The sequence below is a fragment of the Anser anser genome (assembly GCF_964211835.1).
Source record: "Anser anser genome assembly, chromosome: 5".
In the NCBI taxonomy this organism is placed as follows: Eukaryota; Metazoa; Chordata; class Aves; order Anseriformes; family Anatidae; genus Anser; species Anser anser.
Genome location: NC_139725.1, coordinates 11,977,982 through 11,998,323, shown reverse-complemented (window position 1 = coordinate 11,998,323; position 20,342 = coordinate 11,977,982). Strand labels below are relative to the sequence as shown.

The following is a 20,342-nucleotide window of genomic DNA, read 5'->3' as shown; positions in this document are numbered from 1 at the left end:
TTAAAAAAAAATAAAAAGCAGTAGTTCTTTCTCCAAGTTTGATTAACAATTACAAATGTTATTATGATTAATGTAACAGAATGACAAGAAGCTAAAAAAAAAAGTTTGAGTCAATGTAGCCTCTGTAAAAGCTCTCATAGTTTTCTGGAGCTTAGTACTCTTTTATTTTCTGAATGTTTTATACAGCTCAGCAACATACTTAAAATCAATTAATTCAAATAGCTTGTTGCTCATTACATTATCATGAAGATTTTGGTTATTTAATGCCCCAAATAAGTGGGTCTTTCTCTACCAAAAAAAAAAAAAAAAAGTTGTAGTAAAAGTATGTTGAAGGTTAAAAGAAGCTACTTAGGAATGATGCCCAAAATGTAGTTTTGCCACTTTAAAGTTTTCCAAAAACAACTAAGTAAGTTAAAACGTTTTCTCCCCACGGTCAACTATATAAATACGAAAGGAAAAAAAAAATCCTTTAATAGCTAATAGCAACTAAAGCCAATGTTAATGAAGAATCTGCATGAATTTGATCTTTTTTTTTTTTACAAAACGTTGTGCTTGCTGTCTGCGAAGAAAAGCTCAGAGACATCACCTATTTGCTTTAAGAAACATGAAAACTTAATTTTCTGATAAAATACGATACAGAGCGAGCTGAATTTCAGATGTTTTGGTGTATGCTTTTAGCTATAAGTCTTTGCATAATGTAGCTTAATTTTATTCTACCAAGATGGCTTTAGTCAAAATTCAAAGGAATTATAGCATCCTACTGAGAAATGACGTTCTTTCAAACTACTAATATGTTGTGGTTCCTTCCTTTTTTGAACTTGTTTATAATTTTCCGGTGACTGTTTTGATTATTTTGTTCAATTTGCACATTACAAACCAGTTGCAAAAGGGAAGGCTGGGGGAGCTGCTCCATGTTTTTATACTAGTGAAGCTAATTTCCAAAGCCATAGGTTCCATAAAAGTTCTTTGGTTGTTTCTTCAAATATTATTTTTGACCTGCATAACTGCATCTTCTCAGTTTATTTTTTGTTTTTAAGTTCTTGATGTTGCTGTGATTTTTCTTTTAGCACTTGACCTTCAGCCATTTTTTTCCATATTTTTTATGTCATGAACATATTCAGTGGAATATTATATGTTCAGAAGAAGGTAAATACACTGTATTATTACCTTGACATTTTCCAAATAATTGTATTTGTGGATCGGGACTTGATGAGAAATTGGTCTCAGGGTTACAGCAGCCAATCTGAGATGCTGCTTGTAAAAGCAGTTCGGCGCTCCCCCCCGGCCCTTAGCAGCACTGTCCCCCCTCTCCTACTTTCCTGGCACCAGGACGATTTTAGCCACATGTTGAGGCTGTGCAGAGCCCAACCTGGCTGATATATTTTCTGCAGGTTTTGTTTTCAGATGAATTAGATTCTCACTCCTACTGGAATGTGTCTGGTAGAAATGTGAAGCTTGGAATGGAAGCAGGGAACCTCCTCTTTTGTTAGAAACACAGAGATCTTGGTTTAAACCTTATGAAGTGCTTGTTTCTCAGAGGTTAAATTATCTGAAGCCAGTGGGAGCTGTGCTTTTTTCCATAAACAGCAGAAAGAGGATTCTTGTCATCACCAGTCATGCTTACGGTGTCTTTTTAGAGATGCAACTCTATGAATTAAAGCTTTGCTTTTGCAAACCAAAATCTGGCTCCCTGACAACTGTCCCTTTCTCAGCCATGCTGAATGTAGGTTTGTCTTTAAACAAGCCATTGTCAGCATTTCCACACTGTGGATCTTTGTGGTAGATGATTTAACTGTGCCCAATGCCGCAGGTGAAGGTTTCATCCCCTACTGATGTGTAGTAAGCGGGGCCACTACACCCCAGGACAGAGCACACGGGCGCTTCAGGCCCCACCTGGGTATAAGGCTGAGCACCTACGGCGCCTAAGAGCTCTTACCTCCACGCTGTTGCTCCTCCAGGGAGTTCTCTCAGAGGCTGGCATGTAAAGATACTCTACTGTTCCAGTAGTGTCTTCCCTTTTTTCCCCCCTGAGCTGGGTAACTACTTGAAACTCCTTGATTTATTTCTATTTGCTGTACTTTTTAATTTATTTGCCAGAATCATAATGCTGCTTCACAGAATCATAGAATTATAGAATGGCTTGGGTTGGAAGGGACCTTTAAAGATCATCTAATTCCAAATCGTCTAATTCTTGCTTCAGGCTGGCGATGAATCAAGGACACTTCACTCTAAATAGTTAGTAAGCTGAAATTAGAAATACAGATCAAGTAAATGCAGAAACATATATATTAAGATAAAATGTAGTTGGCTGATATATATATATATACATACATATATATATATACACACACATGAAATGTAGCTGGCTGCTATAAAATAATATAATGACTGCAAATATCATAAATCATTTCTAAAATTTCTGTATATCTCTCTATGAACATACACAATCCCAAGGAACAAAACCACCCGTGAAAAAGGTCAAACAGAAAAAGCCTAGGAAGTACCACAAATGGATGAGCTTCGGAATTCAATAAAAATTTTTCCTGAATAAGAATTATTTCAGCACAAACCCTTCTACGGTGATGTCGCTGCAAGAGAGTCTGTGAGATGTTGTGTAATGCCAGAGCACGCTGTGCGTGCTCTGCAGTACTGCTGGTAGAATGCCACCCCACTCGTGGAGCTGTGTGCTGCGGCCTCGAAGCATTTCTCAACGCTGCGGTATGCGCCAGGATCCAGACCGTGAGTAGTGCTGTGGAGGTTTCAAAAACACCACATTTGTCAGGTTCTGCACGCGGCAATGGGGTTTCCCACAGAGCCTGGTTAAAGTCAATATCCTGCTAACAACAGACTTTTGTTCACACTAAATAGTTTCCTTTGCCTCAGTGGGCTGGAAAAAAATGTTCTTAAAAAAAAATCACAACAACGAAAATCACAAATTATTGCACCAAACAGGGCAATCTTAATTGCCCCAAACTACCCAGTTACTTCAGTGACTATTTTGTTTGGGTTGCATTAGGGACTTACTTTGCAAAATGCCTTTTCTCTAAGGTATTTGGTTGGAAGGAACACTGTAAAATGAATAAACTTACTTAAACACAACGAAATACATTTTACAGAGGAATTTTGAACTTGCTAGCTGGCCCATCAGAATGGAGAACAAATCTGCTCAAAGGGCTATCAGGAAAAAAAATCACTTCTTTTTTTAAGTGGTTATCTCCTTGATTTATTTCACACATTTTAAAACTATACAACTACTGCTGCTACGTCAAGTAAAATTTCTAAAATACGTTTACACATCAGTTTGTAATCCTGACTGATTGTTTTATAATGTCTTTGAGCCCAGCAGTTTATGTGCAGGGCAGTTAGGTCTAAAACACCAAATGGGCACAGCGCTGGTATGTGGCACTTCCAGAGTGAGACACATGAACAAAGCCTGAAGAGAGCATTACTGTGAGAAGTAAGTCTTCACTGATGTCAGCAACGAAGTCTGTGAAAGCAGACTTTGCCTATGAAAATATGCACCTCTTTTTTGGTTTGGTTTACTAGTTGTATTATTGGCTTTTTGACCGATAACAGAAGCTTTTATCTCCTCGGTAAAGATGACATCAAATTGTGGGCAGAACTTTTAGTCTTTCTTTCCAGTAAGCAATTAATTCCATTAGCAATGAGTTTTTCTCAAAAAAACAAAACAAACCAAAAACCAGTACACTGGCATCCTTTAGCTTTGCCTTTTTATTACAGTTCTGAAGCCTCTTAAGCAGCTCTGCCTCTGTATAACTCTATCACGAGTTACACAGTTGTTTTAAGATGTTGAAAAAGGCTGAGGGACGTGTGAGAAAAGGACGTGATTTTTTTTCACGTTCACCTCCTGACCGGGACTGGCTGCAGGTGAAAGGCTCCTGCAGTAACCCCTGCCTCAGGGTGACCTCAGGTGCACGACTGCGGGATGAGTGTGAGGAGGAATGATGAAGGGTTGCTGCGGTCCCAAGGAAGCTCCAAGAGCTTTACCCTGCTGAGCTGTTACTCAGGGCATTGAAAAGGTCTGTTCCAGTCGTGCTCGGTCTGCTTTTGGGTACTGACCCAGGAGGTCTGAGCACTTGCAAGTGGTGATGGCCTCCAGAGCGATTGTGAGTGATTGGCACCTTCCAGGACTTGGTCCCTAATAGCACCAATAGATCCTCTTCATTGCATTTAGGGAAAAAGTATTTGTTGATTTATTTTTTTCCCTTTTGGCATTAAATATATTTGGTACAAATGTGGAGGTTGAGGAAGACATCTCTGTTTGAAAAGGTATAAATACTTGCGGGTTGCGGTGTGCAGTAGTGAGGGAAATAGTAGAAATGATCCTTTAAATGGGATGGGGGCTTTCCTTGGATTTGGGCTGAGCTTGCTGTATGCTAAGCAGACCATCTGTCTAATAGATGTTTGAATCCAAATTAGAGCTGCACTGCCCCCCTGTGTCCTCAGAGGAAGACTATGTGTGAGAAGGAAAGCGATTAGGGAAAGAAACACTTTCAGGGCATGGAGTTGAGTCCAGTTTGGTACAAAGAATGCTAAAAAAAAAAAAAAAAAAAAGCCCGGTGATTCCTGTGCCCGGCTGCTTAGGAGGACATATAACCAAATCCATTTAGTCTGTTCAGGGCAGATTCTGCTCTAAGTTTCACCCACACCATACAGAAAACGTGAAGAGTCAGACCTAACTGCTTGGAGTGTTAACTTCAAAACTTGCTTTCCAGGCATGCATTCCTTGCTGAAATATTTTGGAAGTTATGCATGATCTGCTTTTATGGACAGCAAATTCAGGCTACAATGAAGCCTTGTGTAAAGACCTCGGGTATGCAGACTGCTTTCTGGCTGTTTGGATTGTGAAGCCATTGCTGAGACTATGTGCAGAGGTAAAAAAGCTGCTGGCGTGAGGTTGCCTGGTTGTATCTCGTGATCGTCCAAAATGCTGTGTTTGGGAAATTTAGAAATGTCCAAAAAGTAGAAAAGGCTGAAACCTCTGTAAACCAAAAGGGTACAACACAAACGCAGGTGCCCACGCAGCCTCCAGGCTACTGCTGCCAGAGCTTGCAGCCCACGGGGTTTAGCCAAAACGCTCCTGCGGCATTCACTGCGTCAAGGACAGCTGCGTTCGATGGCCCAGAAGCGAATGGCTTGGCCAATTCCAGCTCAGGGCAGAGCTGCACAGGGGTACAAAATGCTGGGGTGTGGAGCGAGCCACCGGGTGACAGCCCCTGCGTGTGCCAGCAGCCCCTTCCCCGGTGCTGCCCGCGGTGGGGCAGGCCCCTGGCCGGCCCCCTCCACTCGCGGCAGCTCCGGCTCGCTGATGGCTGAGGATAAACCTCACCGAGTGTTTCTGAGCATTAAAAAAATGGGCTTTACAGCACAAACTTGAGCTTTACAACAGAATTAGTCTGTTCCTGGGAGGATAGGTGTCAGAAGAGCAGCTCATTTTAAAAAGGCAGGTAGTACACTTAAAAGGAATCAGAGTGGCCTGCAAGAATAAGTAGATCGTATGGGAAAATCAGTGCCAATATGTAGCAAATTGTTGCTTGTTATCTGGTGCCCTCTGGTGCTGTGTACAAATCAGGGGTTCACTGGAGGGTCACACCCTCTCTCCTTTAAGTAGCTCAAGCTGCATATTGAGCAGGGCTCTCCTCCCTCTTCCTGTGCCTGTATATTTCAGTAATTTCTCTTTCCAACGAGTTGGGCTTCTGAAAGGCAAGCACAGAGACCTGTATCTAGCAAAACAGAAGTAACGATAGCAGACAGCGAGAGAGGGAGGCAGGAGATGGAGCGCAGAAATCTGGTAAGGGGCATACAGGCTGCTGGGGCGAGAGGGCACAGATTTGGGATAAAAGAGCAAAGTATTAGTAGTTAAACAGCCTTGTACCCAGTTTGCTGTAGTGGTGACATAAAAGTGGCAATCTTAATTCTGCTGTTTTTTCAAGACAGACTCTTTCATGTTGTTGCACTCACAGATTTTTTTCTAGGGGAAATATGTAAAAATAACATTAATAGAATTATTTGTTGTCAGATACTTCAACTTGGAAGCTGAAAGGCAAAATAAAACACTATAAAGCCACTGAAACTCAATTTTAGTTTTATTGAATTATTATATATCCAGCTGAACCTGCTTGGGAATTATATTTACTGCTGGCTCAGTGCAGTTCTGCCCCGGATCCGGGTCCAGATTCGGTCTTGAGCTTCTCTAAGTATCACATGGTTCAGTTCTAGGATTTTGAAGTTCAGAAGGATGAAGTTTGGCACACAAATGATACAGCCATTAAGCAAAACCAGTCGTACCTACCCAAAACCATGGTGAAGAAAGGCAAAGGCCTGATGAATTAATAGGAAAACTGCATAGCTGCACTGTCCGCTGTGCTCTGACTGTTGCCATACAAATGAAGCAGGGGGTTGGGCAGCCCAAGCAAGGCAATAAATCTTCTTCCTGCCCATGTAACTTGGACAACAGCTGCTGAGTACCTGCCATAGCTTCTGGATGTATGACTTGGCTACCAGTCAGAGAGTTCCAGTAAACAAGAAGGGTGACCTAAACTTGTACCAGGCGTGAGCATCAATGAAAACTAAGGCTCAGTTTGTGGAGGCAGGTGACCCCTAGCACCCACCAAGTGAAACACTACAGGAATTATTCTAAATTGTGACAATTTGCAATGATTCACATGGATTATTCTTCTGGGGAAGATCTCTTGAGTAACAGTGTTTCTCAGCCTTCCAGAAAAAAATGTTATACTTAAATTTGTAAGTAAGTTGTTAGGGGCAGATCAATAAACAGAAGTGAGATGTGGGAAGTCTTAGAGCTAGAGCACATGAAATTTAAGAAGTTTATACACCAGCTCAGATTCACTCTGGTTCCCTGGATTCTCTATGTGCACCACATGTATGGTTTGAAGTTGTCTGAACAAGATGTCGGTGTTTTGGGGTTGTTTCTGCTGTTGGAAGGTATTTGCTGTGCACCTGAGGTGGTCACTGTGTTTTTAGCATCTTCTCTGTGTCCACCAAGCGGTCTGCAGATCCAAACAACAAATCACAAGTGGGGATTGCAGGAATTCACTTCAAAGCACAGGTCTGGTTTCCAGCTCAAAACAAAATGGTAGATGCAGCCACTTCAGGCTTGACATACAGTCAGTACTTGGCAGACTTATAAGTTCTGTTTTCATTAGAAAATTGACGCATTTGTTATTTCTCTTTTCCATCGAAAACATTGCCTTTAATGCAAAACCCTGAAGATCTTTTAGGTCAAACATTTTGAGCAAGAATTGAACAGCTGTCTGTTGCTGGTGTGTTAGAGTAAATTGAAGAGCGTAGAGTCTTGTGCTACTCTGGATGGACTTCCTACGCCTGAGTTTGCTTGTATAAACTGCTGCACGTGGGACATATCCAGACCTCACAGTACAGCAAAGGAACTCTTTTTGACTGCTGATACTGATCACCTCTGGATGATAAGATGATGGGTTTCTCTCTTTGCTGTAAAGGAAAATCCTTTCAGGCTTTATTCCTTATGTGTTTTCAAATGTTTAATACTTACAAAGTAATTAGGTGAAAGGAAAAAAAAGATATTTTAACAAATTATTAGATTAAAATAATTCTGTAAAAAGCAGCTAACCTTTCCTCTAGGTTTCAAACAGTGCATGCTATTGCACAACAGACCATTTGCAGATTTAATTGTAATTTTTAAAAAAAGAACATGATCGTTGCTATGCAGAGTAGCCAGCTTGAGAATGCACTGAAGGCCTGGAAGAGTTTGCACAAAATATTTATTGTTGTATCCTAGAATGCAAAAGCAGTACAAAGATGTTCAAATCTTGAATTGGCCATAATTTTCTAAAGCTACCCTTAGAAATGCAGTTTTTTGAGAAGGATTTCAAACTACATAAAGTACTCACTGTAGTAAGGTGACTATTAGTGTTAAAAGTCTTTCTTGCTAATCCTTGTTGTTAAGAATGCTAAACTGAAAAACATTCTTCAACCCTTTAAGCCCATTTTTGCCTCTGGCAAACAGACCAGGGTCATACACGATAGCCAAAAGAGAGTGGAAACAGAAAACACCCTCTGCTTTATTTGGCTTGACAAAAACTTGCATGTTCTGGTCAAAGTGCTTGAGATTTAAAATGTCAAACTTTTTGAAAATAACAAGTAGGTGTATTTTTTGTCAGCATGTTCCAGTCTTTTGATTGATAGCTTTGATAGGATAGATATTTCTCAAAACAATAAAAAATATTGGACAAAGAGTGTGAGATAAGTCCTTGAAAGACCTGAGCTTATATGAAAGAGCCACTTAAAACAGATATTATACAGTCCACTCTGGAGCTCTTTTAACATTATGTTCTGAGCAGAAGCATTCACATTTATTGTGCCTGGATATGGAGGAGCATTTTTGGAAGTTACCAATTAGATACTTTGCCTCCAAAACATTACTTTGATAATCCATTTCAGAACTGGCACTTGGTTGTCAAGGCTGATGAAATAGAAAACCTGTTTTTGTTTCAGTAGGTATCCCAGAGGATATAACTTTTCTTCTACTTCATTCAAAATTTGGGCATGTAATTGTATGTTTGGGTATATGCAGTGTGTACGGTTGCACAGTGAGCATAAAATGTGTTTACTCGATTTTGGTTTTCAGTTAAATCTTTCAGTGCCAACAAGGAGGAGACTAACCTGTTACTAGTTAAGTTTCTCCTACTGAAGAGTGAAAACCACCTATTTCAAGATTTGTGTTGGGCAGGATATGTGCAGTCATTGCTGAGGTGTTACCTCACAGCAGTCCTCCTTTTCCCCTTGTCACAGAGGAAGCATGTCCTACAGAACCAGCAGGTAACCCATCGGACCATCATTTCGTTACCAGCTAGTGTGGTTAACGTCTCTCGGGTAAAGGCAGGCAAACAGTAGGCAGAAGCGAAGATGGATAAACCCCAGAGGAAGTGCATGTTTGATGCTGGTCCCTGTGTGCCTTACAGTAGATATCATCCATGACCCAATACACAAACAAAAGGAACCTCAGAGCGTACCAAACCTGCCCAAGTGTTTTGGCCGTGACTTGCACGTGAGTGGTACATCGTTCTGTGATGCAACAGGTAGCTTTGTTAGCATTTGATGCATTGCAAATCAAAGAAGCTGACTTTCCTCTTTCTTGCTCCTTATTTGCCAGCCGACAGACTGAGCAAAAATTTGCCATCTTGCCATAAAACAAAAAGGAAGGCTCAGAAGCTCTCTTATTCTTAAGTTTCAAACTGATAGAAGGGAAGTGGAGAAGCTACTAAGTATGCTGAGGGCTTGGTGGCATAGGTTTGATTAGGTTTAAACTGCAGAGCTGTGACATTTGTAAGCGTCCAGTTAAAGGCAACGTTAACGACAACAGACCCCTTTTGCTTTTGTGGCTTTGCTTGCCAGCTACAATGTCCCATATCAGAGCGGGAGGGTCAGGAGGAGAGGAGAAAATCCAACTGAAATTTAGCAGCTTGAAAAAAACCCAAACGTTTATAATCAGCTTGAGAGCTCAGTGGATTTGCGAAATCGTTTGGGATTAACAGGCTATTGATTGCTAATAAAACAATATTTAGCTTTGTCTGATGAACAGCAATGGAGAAAGGTGTGGGCACCTTGTCAAACAAGAGCCATTGAGGACGGATGATGGGTTAAGTGTGGGGGTCTGAGTGGCAGCGTGGGTGCCCGTTCTTCAAGGAGAACTTGTCAGTTGTTAGTGAGGCTGGTGAAAGGAAGGACGCCAGCGCCTGATGGCTGGGGTAGTATTGATGCAAGTTAGCTGACTAATCAGATTGAAAAAGTCCCATGGTATTTATGTCACTTTAATTTTCATCAAACAATTGGAGACGACAGCACTCTATTAAGAAGAGGTTGATCCAGAACTAAAGCTAAATAAATTAGGGTCTCAGTTTAATCAAATTATCCCTCTACTGGCCTTGGATTAGCCGAGGGAGACAGCGTCGGTCTAGGCACTTCTGATTGGCCGATTTATTTTTTTTTTAAAAAGGAGCTGGTGCAAAGAATGGGAGATTTAACACACATAGCTACTACTCATAATACCTCAAACAAGCACCTTTTTTTTTAAAAAAAAAAAAGGTGGAAATTAATATTTATCAGGACAACTTGCAGTTTTACTGAAGGATGTTTCCATTTTCATGTTAGTGAAATGAGGCAAAAATCTGTCGAGAAAAGCTAAAACAAGACAACTTAGAAAAACCTGGCATAAAAATCTAAATACGAGCTAATGCTACTTAATATTTATATTTTTGATTTACAACAGATACCTTAGTTTACCTACTTTGTTTTTATTTTATTTTTTAAATCTTTTGATTACACATTTACATTGTGCTATTGTTTACCCTCATTATTTGTGCAGGTTTATACACTTCTTCTTCCTATTATCTTTAAACCTCTGAGAGAAGCTTTTGGGGTACCTAGATCATCTCCAAGAAAATAATTTTCCCAAACTGTCTGGTATCTTCTGGAAAATGTTTTCAAAGTTTTTCAGAGTGTGAAGCCTTGAACTCCTGAAATATTCCCAACTGGTGCATTGTCAAAATCACTGTGTAAGTTCTGTCATTTTTCTAGATACGGAAGCACAGGTAAGATAGCACATCCTTGCTGCTAATAACTAAATTAACAGTCTGTTAACTAAGAAACTTATTTATAAAAAATATAACATGATTTATACTTCCTGATGTCTTTGTTGAAAAAGCAAAAGCAGTTCTGCAAGAAAAGTAGTGTCAATGGATCTGGTCCTACACTCGATTGTGCTTTTTAATTTTTTTCTCTTTCTCTGACTTTTTCTAACTTGTTTTTGTCTGCTTATGTTCATCAGCATTGCTCCTCATTCTGCTGGGGCAGTCATAAGTTAGGGAGAGTGGAGCTATACAAAGAAATTCTTGTATTTTTATTACATCCACCAAAATGGAAAGAAAAGTCTGCGCTGTGATCTAATGCACATCAAAGGTAAATCACACTGCATTTGTAAAAGACATGAGAAATATGACTCTATTATGTGGTCCCTCCCTCTTATTCTATAATCTACAAAATTTCACACTCTTCCTCTACTTCCATCTCAGGTGTGCTTTTAAAGATATCCTTATCAAACCCTGGAAATTTAGGCATTAAGCACTGGATTCCCTAAATGTCTATGAAAATATGTACTAATGTTCTTTTCATTTATGATTTCTAATTTTTTGTTCAGAAAAAAAATATTGCTATCTAAGGTTCAAACAATTTGATCCCAGTTTTTGGCACAACTAAAATTTTTGCTTCAGTTAGTTTCTCCCCACGAATACGGAGCCAAGCTGTTTGTGGTGGGTTTGATGTTTTCAGGGCTTAGGTTTCAAGGGAACTTTGAAAAGGTGTTGACAGACAGTTTGTCAAAATACTTAGTATCCGCTATTGTAACACTAAGTATCTTGTAGATATGTAAAAAAAATATTATGTCCCAAATAGTTATTTTTGAGGGTTTGTTTTTAATGTACAGAGCTAGCAGTTCCACTAGTTTGACCTGTTAGCAGATCTGAATGCCACAAAATGCCCGTCCCCACTTGTGTTCTTGCTGAGAATGAATTGAGACCATGTTTTTTTCCACAGTAAGATGTATCCTAAGGTAAACAGTTGATTTTACTTCAGATGAGAATAGGATTTCTTTTGTAGTTTACCAAAATGATCTTTTACTCTGAGTCCAAGTATTATTCTTTTTTTCCCCCCTGTGGAAACACAGATATTTAAAGATGAAAAAGTCTGAATTTGTTACGTAAATATAATCTGTCTTTGAACAGTGGCTCATCCTTAACATGCTTACTTGTAGTTTAGTCTGCATTTACCTTTTGGACATCAACAGTGAAAGTAACTGTGAAGTTCAGTTACTTTCTGTGCCCCTAAGGTTGTTGTGTTTTTTTTTTTGTTTGTTTGTTTTATGTTAACTGATTGGCATTAGCTCAGTTGGGCACAGTCTGTGTGCCCAAGCACCTGAATTTTTCCTGTGCTCCTCAGGCTGCTGCACAACGCACATTTCATGGAGGCACCTCTGTAGTTGTGTGTACTTTATGTCAAAGTAGTACAACTTTTTCTTCGCCATAGTTTTGCAGAGACTGGTTTTGCAAAATCCCTTTTTGAAAAATGCTCAATAGCAGTGTCTGCAGAAACAGTGCTACATTTCAGGCCGTACATTCCTGTTATTTGTCATTCCTCCATGCTGAAAGTGAACTTTGCAACTGGGGAGCAGGGAGAGGGACACCAGGCCACTTCAGCCCCTCTGCAGCAGCGGTGTGTTTCCCTGTGCCACCTTGGCAAGCGCAGGTCGGTGGGTGTAAAAATGGCTAGGTTTTGGCCCATTTGGAAGGATAAATCAGGGTAGCAAATGGTCAGATGAGTGAATGCTGGAGATGGTAGGACTCCTCCACCTGGTAGCAAAAAGGCGTTGGATCATCTTTTCTAACTGTGCCTCGAGACAACATTCACGTGTAAGAGTAAAAGCTATGCTCTGAGTTGTAGAGGGACTAGGTGATGTATAGGAAGAGATGCTTGGTGTTTGTTGATTTTCTGACAGGTTGAGAAATGCTGCTTGAATGTAAAAACAGAGAAAATAGAGAAAGAACAGTGAGTGATTGGTGAAAATGGTTTGTGTAACATAGTGAGTGCCATACTTAACTTAACCCTAACCATAATTTCAGGGGTAGTTGGTTTTTTTTGGGAAAAAAAAACAGCCAACAGGGACCTGCTGAGATGAAAAACTTAATAGCATGGTTCTTTTTGCATCCCATACTTGCCACTGGCAGCCCCTGTCCAGCCCCACTCTAGCTGGAGACGTCGTCTTACTTTCCCTCTCTTAGGCCTAATCCTCCCCCTACCCTAATGTCTGCACAAACCCTACACAGGGTCCCCTGGGCGTTTGCCCAGATGAAAAAATATCTTACAGCCCACTTATCTTCTTTCAGAATTAAGGGGAATATGGGCACCATTATCATACTTATAAAAACTGACTGCATGTAAATCCAGATTAGTGATCCTGCTTTTAATATTAATCATTTTTCCCCTGATGATAATTATAAAAATATTTTTATTACTCTCCTCTGTATCACAGCTTGTTCCCTTCTGCATGCTAAATGGCACTAAAATTTTCTGATTTATGCTTCATTTAAATCTTTCCATGCTCTTAATTAACAAAATCTAAACTCACCCTTCAGCTGAGAGTGAATAAAGGTGTAAGGAAATCACTGCCATTAATGATGCTTTACTTGCAGTGATGTCCCCCTCCAAAACATGAGGTTTCTGTACCTTCTTCCATTGCACCTATCGCTGCTGTACCTACGCTTTCCATTGCAGTGACAGCCTAGTGAGAACCTCCTCGTTGCAACACATCACAAAGACATACTGGAAAAGGCATTATCTGCTTCTAGACCCCAGACTGCTTGCTACAAAAACTGTGCATAATTAGTTTAATAAAATGTGCAACCAACTGGGATGGGAAGACTGAGTACAAACAGTAATTCCCATCATACTGTGTGGTTTTGGGAGTATCGTTCTTGGCACATACATGTAGCAGGCTGGGTTTTTAGTATCAGAGGAGTATAGGATAACATTTCAGATGATCTGGGCTTTCTAGATAGAAAATGCTTCTGAAAAATTGTTTTGAGTCTTGAGCTTTACATTTCCGTGTAGTTATCTGTTCTGCTGGATACCTTGAGTGGTTAAAACTGAAGAATGTAACTCTGATTGCTATGTACGTTTAGACCTATGCAACTAAGAAGCAATTGGGTTTGCTATCATTAATTCTTTTTAACACCCCCCCCCCCCCATATATTTTACACAGGGTAAAGTAATTTAATAATAGTTTTCTCAAAAATGTTTTATTTGCTCTGTATGCAGTTTCTGCTAACACACTTTCTGTGCTTTTGAGTAATGACAAGCACTGTGGTGACGCAGGTAGAAAATAAAGTTACATGTGCTTGGAAATCCAGATGAAATACAGCCTACAAGCGATATGATGACCATATTTTGTGCGTGAACACCCTCTGACAGCCTGCCCACTGATGCGTTTCCAGAGCTTCAAAAAAGGTTTGAAATGCAGTAAAAAATTGTAAATATTTGAATTTTCTTCCCCTTGGTCTGGATTATAAAATAGTAATCCATTACATTGTAAATCTTCCTGTACCATGCAAATCCCTTTATAAGGATTAGGAGATGGTAACAAAGATGATCATATTTCAAGAGGTGCTGGTGTAAACTATATGCTTCTGCTGTCATACAGTCTTCACACATTCTTAACCCAACATGTTATATACATTGTTCCAAATGAACAGGTGCTTTACATTTATTGAGAATGTTAATTCATGCAATGACAAAAAAGAAAAAGATTTGGTTACAAGGCTGGGCAGCACATTCAGTCTGTTATTCTCTGAGCGGATTCAACAATAGCTAAGGGCATGCAATGGAGCAAAGACTATGCAATCAGTGACCCCTTGCCCCTTCAGTGGGGGAGAATTTCAGTAAAACACAAAGAAGCTGCTGTTCCTGCTTTTGCTGCTATCAGCCTAGGGACTACGTACAGAACAGTGGCTGTTGAATCTATTTCTGTGATTAGCTCTTTGAGCAAGAGTAGAGGAAAAGTGTGTTTTATCGTTGTGCCATTTTTCTCATTGGATCAGACCCTGCTTAGGGAGAAGGCAGAAGCATCTGGCTTGCCTAGATTTCTTGTGTACATTAGGGGTATGCAGTGTTTTGCCAGCATTTTGCACTGCTTTCTTGTCAATGAGTACTTAGGAATTGCTATGAAAGGAAAAAATTCTGCGAGGAGCTTCATTTTAGACCGTTAAACAGCATTTGCAGAATCCGTGTTATACTGCTGTATCTATAGAAGTAGTTCTGAATGGATAGGGAATTGGAAAACCAAGCCGGATTTGTGAAGGAGTCTGATTTTGTAGCTCTTAGAACAAATTTCTTTTTAAAATCTGTTGTTCTGGTCATATCTAAAATCAGTTTCCATGTTTAGATTTTTGATGTTGCTTTGGGATAGCCTATAATGATGCAAGTTCTAGGCAAGTCTAATCTCTTTATCTAGTACTGTTTTGAAAAGCCTTGCTTGTTAGCTGTGAGACGTAAGCAAAAGCAGTTTCAGTATTTTTGGAAATGCTTGTACTAGCACAGATGGGAATTTCAGTGCTTTTTGCTACTTGAGGGTGGAAATCTGTCACTCCGTGAGCCTGGGGCACGCCATTGGGATGCATGCAGTGCCCTGCTTGGGGCAGAAGGGATAGGTGTGTTTCCCTCAGGCCCAAATTACGGTGAGGAAGCAGAAGAGCTCTGGTGTAACCTGTCCTACCCACCGTGACCAGTATTAGCTGCTTTGAGCCACAAGCTTAGCTTTTCTGTATTTAGGTGCTTCAAACCACTTTTCTCTATTTATGTGAGGCTCGCTGCTGTAGAAGCCTCTGGGTGTGCTATGTTGAGGGGTCACCACGCGTAGAGGGGCACGATGACGGCGCCCCGGTGCGTGCGAGGGGCTGTGACAGGCTCGCCCCACAAGATGGCGCCGCGGCGGGGGCGGGCGGGCGGCGGCAGCCGCGCGCTCAGCGTTCGAAACGCAACGGCCGGCTCCGCGCGGGGGCGGCCGCCGCCAGGGGGCGCGCTCGCCCCCCCGTCACTCCCCCTCCTCCCCACACTCGGTCCCGCCCCTGCGGGCGCGCTGCTGACGCGGGGGGCCCGGAAGCGGCGCACGTGGGGCGCGGCGGGCGGATGGGGTCCAGGGCGGCGGGCGGCGGGGAGGGCTGGGGGGGGCAGGGGGGCGACGGGCGGGAGGAGGAGGAGGAGGAAGAGGAGGAGGAGGAGGAGGAGGAGGAGGAGGAGGAGGGAGGCGCCGAGGGCCCGCCGGCACAATGCCTCTTCTGCGCCAGGTCCGCCTGCCCCCCCCTTCACCCCCGTAGGAGCGTCGCGGGCGGTAGGTGCCGGCGGCTAACGGCTGTCTGCCCGCAGGGCGTTCGGCGGCGCCGAGGAGGTGTTCGCGCACTGCAGCGCCCGGCACGGCTTCGACGTCCGGGAGGCGGCCCGGCAGCACGGTGAGGGAAATCTAACGCTGGGTGTTGCTTGAGGCTGCCGTGTGTTCAGACCGAGGCGGTGATTAGAGGGAGGTGCGTGTAGTGTGTGAAGTTGAGGGCGCGGTGATCTGGACTAGTTGAGTGCCGAACTGCTGAGCCTCTAATTCACGTCCTGCTGCCTGTGGAGGAACGCTAGAAAGCAGGGGAAGCAGGATCGGAAAGAAAACTGTTCTGAGAGTATGCATTAAAAAATGGAGAAAGATGATGGCATGGGAGCTCTGCAAAGCATTTGGAAATCTGCACGTAAAACTGTAAGATCCGGTCTGCTTGCAGTCTAAAACCCCCTGGAAAGGATTTTGAGTTTAGATAGTATCCTCTGTTTTCAAGGAAAGTAAATAATTACATGTAAACTGTCGCTATTTCTGAGCTAGGAAGCAATTTTAAATAAAAATCAGCGTGTATTCTTGATGAGTAAGAACAGGTTAATTTTCATTAAGTAGAAAGCTGAAAATAGGAACAAAGGAGTACAACAACCTAAAATATCAACAAGGCAGCCTAGTAGGAGACAATGTCCTGATGTAGAGTTGCTTGCCAAATGAAGGAAATCCTTTCTCATAAGCCAAGCTTTCATGTCTTCTGTTCTTAATTTGTGGCAAAAGTATCTGTCCTGAAGGTGGACATGTCATGGTTTGCTCCTAGAGAGTGAAATGGTAAATGGGAAATTAAGATAGGAAAATGACATTATTTAATGACGTACATCCCGAGGGGAAGCTGGCCAGTTGAACAAGTAATTAGTATTCATATGATAGTAAAACTTGTGAATTTTCTGTAACACGCCGTCTCTTTTTTCTTTCATTCCAGCACTTGATTTTTATGGATATGTTAAACTAATAAACTTTATTAGACGGAAGGTAAGTGTGCCATGTATTACTTTTGTAATTTATGTCTAGAGAATGCAAAATCAAGGTGTTATGTTTCCAGCTTGCTTTTTTAAATAACTGTTTGAAACCTTGTATGCTAGAAATAAGAATTGACCAAAAAATAGCAATTGATTGGTTTCTTTAGGTGCGAGCATAACTGTGAAGTTGTTTTAATTTTAAATGTACTTAATTAATGCAACGTGTATCATTTCCAGAAGAGAATTTTCATATTTGCAAGAAGTCCACGCTATGTTATATCACGTTGCTTTGTTACTTCGTCTTGGCCTTCAACTTAGATGTCTCACTCCAGTTACGGGTTCACTTCTTGATGACTAAGTTTCCTAGTTCTCGTGTGTGCTGGTGCAAAAGAATCTTTCCTAGGAGTGTGAGCACACTGCCAGGAAGGACAGCACTTGATCACAGAATTTAAAAATAATCTCTGCTAAAATATCAGAATCAGAAAAGCTGATGTGAACCTATAGGTTTAAGTTAGACTTGGCTACATTTTGTTTTTATCATGACTTTGATGTATGTTCTTTGGTTGTTTCATGAATCTTTAGGTCTATACTGAAAAGCATCTGTACAGTTAAGTGTTTTTTACTTGAATCTTCAAACTTTTACGTAAATCCTTCAACAGTTATTTAAGGTGTTATTAACTACAGGGTAAGTCTTGCAAGTGGAAAAACTGAGGTCCAGAATCTGACCTCTCATTTTCCTAAAAAGCATTACCTGGCCAAATGCAAACACGAGACAATGTAACATTTCTGTAAGGTGCTGTGCATGTAAAAAGACTTAATGCAATTGGGATGTTAGTTTCATTTATTAACTCTCTTGTAAACTGTGAGGCTGACACAGCTGAACACCTGTGTAAACTTGGTTTATGTAATGTAATCCTGAAGGTGTCCTTCAATGTCTGGTAGTCTGCTGTGCTTCACTGCTTGTACCGAGTTCCACAATCCTGTAACTTTCTGGATTTTGCAACACAAACTAGCTTAAAAATGTATTTTTATGCTCATCTCTGGTCGCCATGGTTGTAGTGTCACTATGCTAATGTGAATGCTTGATGTCAGAGCCAGGATGGAAGCTAGAAGTTTTTCTTTATTGTTCTCGCTAGTTTGGCTTTAAAGCAGTATTTTTCTTATTTGCTATAAAACTACTTTTGTAATACACAATTTATTTTAATGGGTGGAAGAAAAGACCCGTGCCTTGTTTTCTTGATTGGAATTGAAGGTCTGGTGTTTTCAAAGAAACTCACAAGCTCTTCTCCTTTTCTCTAGAAACCAACAGCAGAATATTTGAAATCACTCAGCCGCCCAGTGCCTTGGGACGGAGAGGAGTATCTGAAACCAGAGCTAGAAGATGATCTCCTGCTTCAGTTTGGTAAATAACTGCTTTTCAGTATGATTACACTGTGTCGTGGGGTAAATGTGGTATTAAGAGTCTGTGTCACAGAAAGCATCATCGCTACTCCTAAATTAACTTGAGTACTTGAGAAAGTCCACGTAATAATTGAACTAAGGACATTCAGTCACTCTGATATTTTTACCACAAATTGTATGCTGATTTTTAATGGCTGAGGTGTTCATAGCTCTGTTTATTATCTGCATTCACGTATAAATATGATGTTCATAGTTGAGATGCCATATGTGGTAATGAAGCAGGTCAAAGAGGCATTCTACCTAAACTTCAGTGGAAGATATATGGGGCTTATAAAGTGTCTAAACGCAAATACTTAAAATCAGGTGCTTTGAATCAAGAATGTACAAGTGAGGAGCAAGCAATCTGCTGTGTTTGAAGAGCTTCATATTTTTTAGGTTGGGTCTTCGGACCAACCAAGTGTAGGATAATACAATTGCATAAAAGAGTTCTGCCTTTAGCGGTTCTAATGATCTTTTTGTTAGAAAGTCTTGAGGGAATTCAGTTTGACTTTTGAACTTACTTTTGCTGTCTATGGTCTTCCAACTATGTATCTGTTTGGCACTTCGCTGTGCGTCTTTCTTTCCCCAAAACCATAAGGTACTCAGGGCTTGTGGAATTTTTCTACTCCATATAGTCTGCCCTTTTCTAAACAAGCCCTGCTGCCTGATGGCAGAGATAATGCATGCTAGATGGATAATGCATGCATGTCCATACATTGGTTACATCAGGGTTTTCACGTTTCACTGTGTACTTTCCAGCCTAATGTGCACTCTGTGCCCATGTTACTGTCTTCTGCAGTGCTTGGTGCTTTCAGCTGCCTTAGTGGTTGCTAAGAGTTACAGATAATATGAGCATCTGCAAATTTTGTTTTAAATATCTGCTTTGCTTCAATCTCATGGAACAAATAGTTTGTTTCCTATCATTACAAGATAAGCATAGCTGTATTTTGTTTCCTATTTTTAATGAAGTCTCGTGCCTGACAAGCTGGCAGTAGCTTCATACTACATCCAGAAACATAGCAGCACTCTTTTTTTTTTATCATCTGACATCTTTTGAATTCATCAGATGCATTTATCAAGAGCTGAATGGGTCCTACTGCTGGATCTAAGTTGTGGTACTTAAAAACAATGTTTCATCTACATTTCTTCTACTTAGACTCTTCTGAGTTCTCTGTGTGGAAAAATAGAGAATAGCACTGTAATTAACTAAAGCTAAAACTAGTGTCTCATTTATCAATAATCAAACACAGGTATCTGAAGAAGTCCGAGTTGTGGATTTATTTGCTTTAACTTTGAGCTCACGTCTGACATCATGCTTTTAGTGAATAATATTGTGTTCTGCAGTTAGTCCTGTCAAACTCGGTGATGTTTCTTCTAAAACACACTATATTTGCAAATTGTTCAAAGACAGATATAGTAATGTTGGTAAAGTAATGCGTTTATGAGCATATTTTCTTCTCCATTTCATCAGATATAGAAGATGTATGTGAACCCGCCAACATGTGTTCTAATGGTTTAAATGATACGACAGTGCTTGAACAATTAAAATGTGCAGAACACAGAGCAAGACTCGCAGAAGCAGCCTTGGCTAGAGCACAGGAAGATCTTCAAAAAATGAAGTAAGGGCTTGAACTGAGGCTTTTTTTATTTGATGTTTTAGGCAAGGTGAGATGTTCATGTTGAAATACCAACAAATTGAAACAAGTGGTAGAATGTAACTATGAAATCAAATTAATATCTTGTGCTGGGAACGGATGGTGGCTTCACTTCTGTCTTAGACATAGACATACTTCTGTCTTGGGTTAACCCTTGATGAAATTTAATAAACCAACTTTTCAGCTACTTTTATTTTTAAGTGTGGGTTCAATTAGTAAGAATATTAAACGTATCGCATACAGAAATCTAGGCATCCCAATAGCTGTGTCTGATACTTTGAAATCTTGAGGTCTTCA

General features: G+C 40.8%; 1 protein-coding gene across 2 annotated transcripts in view; it reads left to right on the top strand.

Moving 5' to 3' along the window:
* The window catches only part of PRMT3 (protein arginine methyltransferase 3), a 96,374-nt gene that overhangs the window by 22,384 nt on the left and 53,648 nt on the right, over window positions 1–20,342 (top strand). For both annotated transcript variants that reach the window (XM_083840303.1, XM_083840304.1), the window contains exons 2-5: window positions 15,991–16,073; window positions 16,914–16,963; window positions 18,250–18,352; window positions 19,862–20,009. In XM_083840303.1, the coding sequence (XP_083696429.1) occupies window positions 15,991–16,073; window positions 16,914–16,963; window positions 18,250–18,352; window positions 19,862–20,009 (384 nt within the window). The remainder of the gene's footprint in view (window positions 1–15,990; window positions 16,074–16,913; window positions 16,964–18,249; window positions 18,353–19,861; window positions 20,010–20,342) is intronic.